General features: G+C 44.5%; 1 protein-coding gene across 1 annotated transcript in view; it reads left to right on the top strand.

Annotated features, from left to right (window-relative positions):
* Positions 1 to 10,000, top strand: part of ATG4C (autophagy related 4C cysteine peptidase) — a 43,755-nt gene that overhangs the window by 23,206 nt on the left and 10,549 nt on the right. Inside the window, exons 3-7 of the mRNA XM_088447845.1 lie at positions 175 to 258; positions 1,177 to 1,413; positions 1,503 to 1,821; positions 5,652 to 5,722; positions 7,376 to 7,497. Of these exons, the coding sequence (XP_088303971.1) occupies positions 175 to 258; positions 1,177 to 1,413; positions 1,503 to 1,821; positions 5,652 to 5,722; positions 7,376 to 7,497 (833 nt within the window). The remainder of the gene's footprint in view (positions 1 to 174; positions 259 to 1,176; positions 1,414 to 1,502; positions 1,822 to 5,651; positions 5,723 to 7,375; positions 7,498 to 10,000) is intronic.

Here is a 10,000-nt window from a genome sequence, read left to right as displayed (position 1 = left end):
CCAGGTTTGGGAATGGGGTTACTTACATCCTGCCTCCCCCACCCTCTATACCTTCAGTCTGGTGATCTTTACAATGTTGCAGCATATAATGTTTAGTATATTATTGGTTTAACCCTATGTAATATCTATAACTTTTTAGTTATTTGTTTTTTGTTTTTTCATTTTCTTTTTAAGGTTGGGTACTCAAAACAAAAACCTATTTTAGACGAAACTCGCCAGTTTTTTTGCTTGGCAAATGCTACCACTTCAAATCCGAAGGTGAGTCACAAAAGAGGGGTGATAATTCCAGCAACCAATTTATTTGTTACATACGTGTAGTATAGAGGATTAGAGCTTTAGATTTGTGCAATCTGTAGCTCATAGTTTTTGTGCATAATGGAAATGTTATTAATACAAAGTAAATGATCTTATTTGGTTATTTTGATGAAAAATACCATTTGTACACCAAAAAGATGGTAATAGTGGATCTATGTACTGGGGGACCTATGTACCCCTATCTGACTCTAGGGCTGGATTGCCGTCCATCCTAGTTGATCCACAAGGGGATAATTTATAGTGTTGCATGTTGTGTCCTCAGCATGCATGTCTTCGAACGACCAGCAGTTTTCTGTTTTCATTGGTAGGTTTTTCTCTGACAGCGGGAAGTCTAGAACTGGTATGGTAGAAGTAGGAGGCTTCTGGTCTGGAACCCATCTTTATCTTACTGCAGGCACAGGAAAGCAGATAACCATTATAAATGTATTGTTAAATTTTTTTCAATCTGTAAACTCTGGGAGAGTGAGCAGACTCCTAAGATACCACTTTTCTTGCACCCTACTCTCCAAAGACCATTTCATAGGGTTTTTACTCCATGGCACTAGTGCTTGGCCCAGAACATGGCAATGCATGCTTCCGTTCCTAAGCAATGGAAGGAAAGAAGAGCTTTTAGGTAGGAGATGCTACTGGCTTTAGGGAGGCGAGTCAGTTTGAGAAAATTATTTTTCTCTGTAAGCTTCACACAGAGTTCTAGCCTGTACAATAGAAATTTAGAGTTGGAGAAGATATTCACCTCCTACAAGCTGAGGAGACGTAGGAGTGCTTCTGGAGATAAAGAACCTCTTGGATCTCATGGTGAAATATTCTCTATGCTGCAAGGTTCCGGCATTGCCTATTCATGTAAAATGCTTTGGTGTTTAGAGTCTAGCGAGTTATCCCCTGATGGCTCAGATTCCGGGTCTGTGACGAATGAAGACGCATTTGGGTCAGTAGATGGTTTCCGGAAGGACTTTATCTCCAGGATATGGCTTACGTACAGAGAAGAGTTCCCCCAGCTAGAGTGTTCGACATGGACAACCGACTGTGGCTGGGGCTGCACCTTGAGGACTGGGCAAATGTTACTGGCCCAGGGTCTTCTAGTTCACTTCATTGGAAGAGGTTGGTTGAGTAGGCTGCCCGTCGTATGTCCGTCTACAGTGGTTCTCTTCTGCTTCCTTACAAGATATGCTTTACTTATTTATTGACAGATTGGTTGTGGCCGAACGCCCTGGATATCTACCAGCCAGAGGCGGACTTCTGGATGGTGAACAGCGCCAGGAAACTCCCTCCTTTTGAGGCATCATACATTGAAGGCTTTAGCAATGCCACTGCATCTAGTAATGTGTCCGCAGCCACAGACAATGCTGAGAAAAGCCAAAACGAGTTCTACCATAGGAAAATTATCAGCTGGTTCTCCGACCACCCCCTGGCTGACCTAGGTATACATCAGCTGATCAAGCTCGGGAGAAGCTCCGGTAAAGTTGCTGGAGATTGGTATGGCCCAGCAGTGGTGTCTCACCTCTTGAGGTACGTTTTCCTTTAGACCTGTTATGGCCTGAAATTAAAATGGATATTGATATGTAACGAAATTAACTATCCTCCTGGAAGATCACAAGTTTTATTTTGAGTCTTTTCAGCCGGATTTGTTACAGGCTTGCTTTTTGCTTTTGTATAAAGTATATAAAATGTTTGTTGCTTATTTAGAAACTATTTTAAGTTCAATTGACTTGTAGCTTCCCAGGTAACATACATACTTTGTTTGTATGATATACGGGACACTCCAATGAATTGCCTAATAATGTATTGGACTGTGATCAGTCTGCAGGAAATTTGAAAGTGGGGCGCTCCAACTCCAGGGTGGCACAGCCCCTGCTGATTCTATAGTGTATCTTGTTCCACCTTAATACAGTGTATTAACAGTCCAGGTTTTAAGGATATCCGTGTTTTAGCATAGATGGTTAAATCAAGCTGACTGAGGTAATGATTTAGTGTTCACTCTAGCTCGACGGCAGGCAGGGCGCCGGAGCTAGAGAAGGCACTTCCGCACGCACCGGAAAAGGGGGTGTGGCCATTGAAAAGGGGGCGTGTCTATAAGACGCGTCACCCTTTTCGTCACTTACGGGCAGTCTCCAAGCACTGCTGACAGGGAGAATAGATGCCGGGCGCATGCGCCCGGCGTCTATTCACCGGCGGTGACCGGGTCACCGCACATTTTCCCACCCGCAGGACACTGCGACCTGCGGGTGAAGACGGCACCCGCAGGCTGTGAGGGCAGGGCGCTTTTTGCCCTCCAGAAGGAGGGCAGGGCGCCGCGCCCCGCTAAAACAGCCTAGCAGGAATGCTACTGATTAAGGGAAGCTTCACTGACCCCGGCAGCATGAAAACGCCGGCCACCCTGAGTAACCTGAGGGTTCACGCAGATGATCCAAAGTGGGTGTCTTTCTACAGCAGACTCTTCCTGCTGCTTTTGCATTTTTTAGCACAAAGATGGAGGGCCTGTGCAATGCTGTCTATCTCTAAACCAGGCCCTAAGTCACCTAAGCATGGATATCCTTAAAGCCTTAATGTAATCAAACTGTTCTAATAAAGCGCTAAATTATTTATTACTGGAAATAAGGGAGACCTGCAACACAAACCAGAATATCTACATTTTAAAACAGGGATGGGGAACCTCAGGCCCCGGGGCCGTATAAGGGCCGCGGAATTATTTGGTCTGGCTCTCTGAGCTTTTTTATGCTAGCCTCATCTGGCTACCAGGGTACCTAGACTGGCCCTGCAGCCAGAATCTATGCAGCAGTGCCACCTGGAGCGTCCTTGGGACACTGCAGACAGTCACATCGCTGCCCTTATAGCTCCCCGGAGCATCCTCAGGATGCTCTGGCCATTGCTGTAATCACCGGCGATTGTGGCCCCGCAACGTATGTCATTACACGGAGGGGGCGTGGACTGCACCAGGCCCACGAATAATGTTATATATATCAAAATGGACCTCGGCAGAAAAAAAAGGTGTGTTAAAACCACAAAGTACAGTTGGCATGTATAGCCTTATTCCAAGCACGGGAGTTACAATTTGCAGCACTAGAACACAAGTGTGACGCAGGAGCCCGCTTAGGCACTCAGGGCGGACTCGTTACCAACAACTAATAATTTTGAATTACAGTCTGTAATACTGCTATATGGTCCTTGGTAAATAACTTGATCATTACAAATGCCCATCTCCCATAGCAGGGTACCTCCCCTGTTGCATCTAACTATAGGTTATAGATGATGCAAGCAGGACCTAATTACGAACCACCAATGGATAAATCGGGTAGGGGGGCCTGGCCAAAATCAGGGCATTCTGTCTCAGAGTGCTAAATAAAAAAAAAAAGGAATAAATGGGAGCGGTTACAATATTAGAGAACTGCGCAGACCCCCGTGTTTTTGGTTTTGTCAAAACCACCCTCAAAGTTTTGGTTCGGTTTTGTTTTTAAAAATGTATAAAAACAGCAGAAATCATGTGACTTGGATCTGTTTTTTTTTTTAATTCCTATAGTATTATTAACATCACTATCTTTCATTTCCAGTCCATTTTGACCACCTCACAGCACCTGAAATCACAAGGGAGGGACGTGCATGTAATCCAAAACACAAGAGCTCTGATTTATTTATTTATTTATTTTTTAAATCCAAGTACCGAAATGCGAGAAAACCAGAGTCAAGACTCTGTTTTGCTGGGAACCCCCCAGTGTGATTGCGAACTGGGACTTTGGGCCTGATTCAATACGGATCGCAATTCTGCTAATACGCACTAATATCAGCGGTGATATTTAAATGATCGCATTGTGATCGCAGCCTGACAGAAGGACGTCCACTTCCTCTTGCTCACATCCGTATACTTTGACAACATAGCGACACAATCGGTAACATCGGACCGTTAATGAAGCCCTGACCTTACTCCGGAATTGCTAACTTCTGCGCACGCTATGAGACCTCAGGCAGCGTCTGGTATCGCAGTGGATAATTTTCGCTCGCCCATGCAACTGCGCTGAAACGCACTGGTACACAATGCATTCGCTCGCTGCGCATGGACAGCCCAGCAGAGTGAGTGACGGGGGAAGCCGTTTGTTGGTGGTAACGGGCTGGCCATTAAAAACGGAGGGGCAAACGCAGGCGTGCCTGAGTGTCTCAATGGCGTTTTAGAGGTGTGCATAATTATAAGACCGCGTCATAGTACACGTCACCTGGCTGGTTTTTACACTGAAGTGCTCGCGGCAGGTTATGGTCAACCTCAAGCGCTGCGGTCGCATCCAATGTTACCCGGTGTACCGATGGTTGCATGCACTTCCTGGACATGACGTGCACAAGTGGGCGTCTTTAGACAGGCTGGTGGGCGTCTGCATACACAATGTGATCGCTCTCTAAGAAATACCGGGCGTGCTAATGCATTGCTGTGCGATTGCTCTGCTGACGCAATTTGCATACACATAGTGCGAGCGGCTCTGAATCAGCTCCTGGGTCTCTGTACGACTCGGAACCCCTAAATTTGGGTGTGTTCGGTTTCCTCAAAAACCAAACCTCTAATCTCTAGTAATTATAACACCTGCATCCAGCGACCGAAATCCTAAAAAACTTGATTTTTTGGGGGAAACTTCTCCCCAGAGTTCCTGTAATCTCTCATTCTCTGTACTTGTGATATGAAATTTGCGCCTTCTGGTTGCCCTTGTGCAGTTTTAGTACATTACTGGCTGCACTTTATCGAATACTCTAAAGATTCCAACTCCCAATCTAGCTCCAATGTCCTCTAATACTCTTGCTTATTAGCGTTTCACATTTATAAAGTGCCAAAATGATGCAGCACTTTACAATTGTTTTAATTAGTTCCTTCCCCAATGGAGCTTACGATCTAAAGAAGTGTCCAACACACAATCGTAACGTATCGATGTGCGTTTGTCATGTAGATGAATCTTGGTGAACATCAGTATTCAAAATAATCCCTTTTATATGTATCCAATGGGGCAGCCTTACCTGACCGATTCATCCTGCTGTAGCGTATGCTATAGGAAATACTAGCCAGTGACAGAATTGTTTGTTGCACCGTGATTTTGGTTGCATTGGCTGTCGGGAGGTAATAATTTAACCCAGGGATTGAAACTACAGGATATCAGTGCGGCCTGCATTTATCATATAAAACCCTGCACCACTTGAATCTGTTATGTAGGGAGCTATATATGCAGGGTCAGATCGGTAGGGAGGGGGTTGGTTGGGGGATGGACTGTTGGCGTTGGTGCGGGAGGTCTGTGTACATCACATATTTTAAAGCTTTTGTCTTCGTATTTATGACTGCTTGTGTAATATAAACTATAACCTATTTCTAGAAAAGCAATTGAGGCGTCTGTGGACCCAGAGATGCAGGGGATTTCTATTTATGTTGCCCAGGACTGTACAAGTAAGTAACATCCTCATAGAGGAACAGTTTCACAATGCCCCACATTAAAGATAAAACTTTCTAACCCTGATTAGAAGTTGTTTTCAGGGAAGAGTTTGTGTGTAGCCTATGCCGACCGTTCTGTGAGGCACAAGGCCGCCCTGCTGATACAATCCTGTTTTAAAGATCCATCTGGCACTTTGGCCGTTGGTGGATTCCATCGGTCCCCTCGTTCTTTATAAGTCTTAAGCTGTATCATTCTGAGAATACGGAGTCTGTATGCTGATGGAAATAGTGTTGTTTATTTAAACATACATCGACGTTTCGGGGCCACCTGCCCCTTCTTCAGGATGACAATACTGAAGTAACATATGAACAAGTTTAAATAACTTACCCTACCGGACATGTACCATCTCCTCCTCGCCGTTCTGTATCCCGGAACTCCAGTGAGCCCATGTGGTACAACAGGTCCACGTGGCTGGCCCATCCGTGACGCAGTCGGGCGCATTGGATGACGAATCTAGCACAGTGCTAGCATGTTGCCGTGGTTACCATCTAAAACAAAACAAATACACACTTTGTACACATAGAGCGTATACAAGACAAAACTGGACTGATAATACGACATATATACAAAAATAGTCTCTTATATAACTGTAAGAATATACACTTGAGTGTAGTTATAAATGCAGCTTCACTTAACATTGGTAACTCGTAAACTCCCAGTGAAAAAAATATACGTGTAAGTGTTAATATATTCATAAAAACTATATCGTGTATAATGATATTCGTGTAATAAACTATATAAAGTGTAATTGTCATAATTTAAATACATATAGATATGATTATTTTTTTTAGCCATGAAAGATATGTGACAATATAAATAAATAAAAACATGCATGTGACGTGTGTACTGGATAAACCCTCACTACAAAGTGCAAAGAAAAAATCAAAACATTAAAAAAATTAACCTATATGGTATATAAATGTGTTCCAAGACCTATCTTAGTAATAAAACAACCCAAATGATGGGGTATGAGTTAGAAGTATAAGCTGCATTATAATGGACATATCAAATAACAAATATGTGCAATAATCCATGAAATTAAAAATGGTACCTCAGACAGCTACTCATTACACTAAGTAGAAAAGAAGGAACCATATTTCTTTCTAAGAAACACCAATATATACTGTGAAATTATTATAATATATATGTCTAGAATTTCCTCAAGACAAAAAACGCTCACATATTTTATAGAAAACAGTATATGTTATAAAAATACCAAAAACCTAAAGGAGTTATTACCACCCACTGAGTTAATATTTAACAGCCATAATACCAATATTAGATATTAAAAACTTAATATATCAACATTGATAACTAAATTATATAATCTTGGGACACATGATCAAAGATGACATTGAAGACCCATGGATTCATTAAGACCCCGAGTGGCTAAAGTGTCCAAATGAAAAATCCAGGTGGTCTCAAGTTGTAATAACCTTCTGGATCTATTGCCACCCCTGAGTGATAAAGGCACATGATCAATTGCTTTATATTTAACAGAATCCAAATTATGCTTTTGTTGAACAAAATGTCGAGCAACCGGTTGATCACTAGTACCAGACGTTATATATAGTTTTAAAAACATATTTTTTTTTTCATCTGTATAGTTTACAGCAGGGATGTCTATGGCCAGCAGAATATCTCCGACTGTGAAAAATCCGTCCTCATTCTGGTTCCTGTGCGACTTGGTGGAGAAAGGACCAACACGGAATATTTTGAGTTTGTGAAGGTGGGATAAATGGGATCTTCTTCAATAAAGTTTGTTGAAATCGGAATGTTCAGGTGACTGGTGAAGGTAAAGCGCACTGTTCAGTGTTACCCTGACAGCTGTGTTTATAAAGAAAAATATGACCTCCCCGCCCCCATTAGACATGTGATGCTCCTCCCACATCTTTAGGATTGTGTCCGGCGGGATCTGATACAGATGAACATTGCTCATGGCTCCACCAACTTACACAGTGCATATGTGTGTTATGATTCTCGCATGGTTGTGTAAGACCTTTAGAGCCAATGGCAGAATCTTCCACCAATAACTGCCACCCATTGTTCCCTTTGTGAGTTATGCTCACACCGGTACTTAGGTGGCCGCCTGGTTTTAATCCTCCAGCTGTAGAGGCTTACACAACCGACGAGACACCGCAGTACTGCTGACAAGAAACACTGCTGAGACGTGGCAGTCCTTCCACTACTGGTACTAGCTAGAGTGAGGCTGCAGGTGAATGGTACTAAAACAGGTGTGATGGACAGGGTTCTCTAGCAGTGACAGATGATTAGGTCTCAGGAATGTCTAGCGACTATGGTGCAGCTGGCTTGTCAGGCAAGGAGCGACTAGACAAACAATACAGGCTGCACAGCAGGAGTGACCTGGACTGTGATATTGCAGGATACAAGTCAAGAACTAGACAGACAATATAACTGCTAAGGACTGGACGGGCAAATAACAAACATGGACTAGACAAGCCATGCAGAATGCTGTTTTAGCGCTCCCGGCTGAAGTAGCGGACTAGGTTCAAGGTGCGACGGGAACCACACAGTGTGGCCTTGAGGGCCAAGGTGCAGCCTTGAGGGCAGAGGTGCGACAAGAGCAATACGGTACGGTCTTGAGGGCCGAGGTACAGAAAGAACACAGTACGGCCTTGAGGGACTATGTGCAGCCTTGAGGCCCGGGGTGCGACAGGAACAACACTGTGTGGCTTTGAAGGCCGAGGTACATCAAGCCACTGACTGAACAGACAGGTGAACACAGACTGGAGGCAGCGAGGTAGAGAACACTGCTGGCTTCAATCGGCTGAACACAGACTGACGCGGCTAGACTGCACTGCGGTATGGAAATGCCGCGGGCTGCTGAGAGGTAGGCTCTACAGAAGTCACTGTTCCGGGAAGTCCCACCAGCAAAGACGTGAGCAGATGGAACCACAGCAGATGACTCGACTTCTGATCAGGCAGACAGGCACAGAACACAGGAGAAATACTCCCAGCACGCTGGAACCGGCTAGAAATCCAGCTTCTGAGCACAGGACAAAACACATACTCTGGAAGTCAGACGATATCACCGACCGGAAGTGTAGGGCTGGCTGTAATTTATCAGAACCAGGGACCAATCTGCTCAATTCTTGCAAAAAGCCTCCCTAACGCAGGATAGTATGCAGCTGATCTCTGCACACAAACTGACAGGCAGGAATGCAGCAATGAGCTGCACACAGGCACAGACAGAGTTCCAGCTAGCTGCAAGAGCCGGAACTGGAATCAAGGCATGATGCAGTGTCCCAGTCGCCTAATACAGCCAGGACCTGCCACCAAGATGAAGTCTGCCATGCTGTCAGTCACCATCTGCCTGTTACAGAAGCCCCTTCCATAACGTGGCTCTTTCCGTACCAGGGAAATAAACATGGCAGACCAATGTAATAAAGTATAAACCATCCAGTTATTTATGTATTCAACGCTGTAACACACAGTCTTTCATATAGATTAATGTCATAGTTGGTTTATCTGCTGTTTTTTTATTTCTTGTAATGCTTGAGCCAGGTTATAAGAAATGTTTAATGGGTACAAAAAAACCTTATTATGCTTCTCTCTTCATATATGTGGAGGTAGTAAATATATTTTATGGGCTGCGTCAGTTACTCTATTGATCGAATTCCGTGACTAAGAACGAGGGGCAGTGATAATGACATGTAGAGAACAGTATTGAAATAAATTTATGATTAGCCCAAGTTCTTCTGAGACACGGCAGGAAAGGATGTCATCTAGTCCTGTACGTAAGTGACAAATGCGTCAGTTAATTTCTGCACGTACAGTTCCCATGCATGCTGCGGCTTCTGCTGTCCAAATAAGCAGATCTAGGGCCTCATTCAGAGATTTACGCTAACGGGATGGTTAGCATACATCTCAGATGTTTAGGCGTCTGTGCAGTACCCGTCCTGTGACCTCGCTCACAGTCCCCCCTAGCCGCAGCATGGTTGACAAGCTACAGTGTTTAGGGGATGGAGCAGGGGCGTGGCTGGCCACCACTCCCGGAAACGGGGCGTGTCATCCCCGTTTTCTGGGAGGGACAAGGCCAGGGCCTGTGTCGGTAGACGCACACATTCTGGTCTCCCAAGTGACCAGGCACCGACCAGGCTGAGGTAAGCTTCAGCTTACGCAGCCTGGCCAATGGAGCAGCCATCATGACCATTGCGATGGTGATCAAAAGCCGTGTCTACGAACGCTGCGCTGGGATCGCAAATGCAGCA

The sequence above is a fragment of the Taudactylus pleione genome, unplaced genomic scaffold (genome assembly GCF_031769625.1).
Source record: "Taudactylus pleione unplaced genomic scaffold, aTauple2 ptg000442l, whole genome shotgun sequence".
Classification (NCBI taxonomy): Eukaryota; Metazoa; Chordata; class Amphibia; order Anura; family Myobatrachidae; genus Taudactylus; species Taudactylus pleione.
The sequence above is the reverse complement of the archived record's forward strand: the minus strand, read 5'-3'. Positions and strand labels throughout refer to the sequence as shown.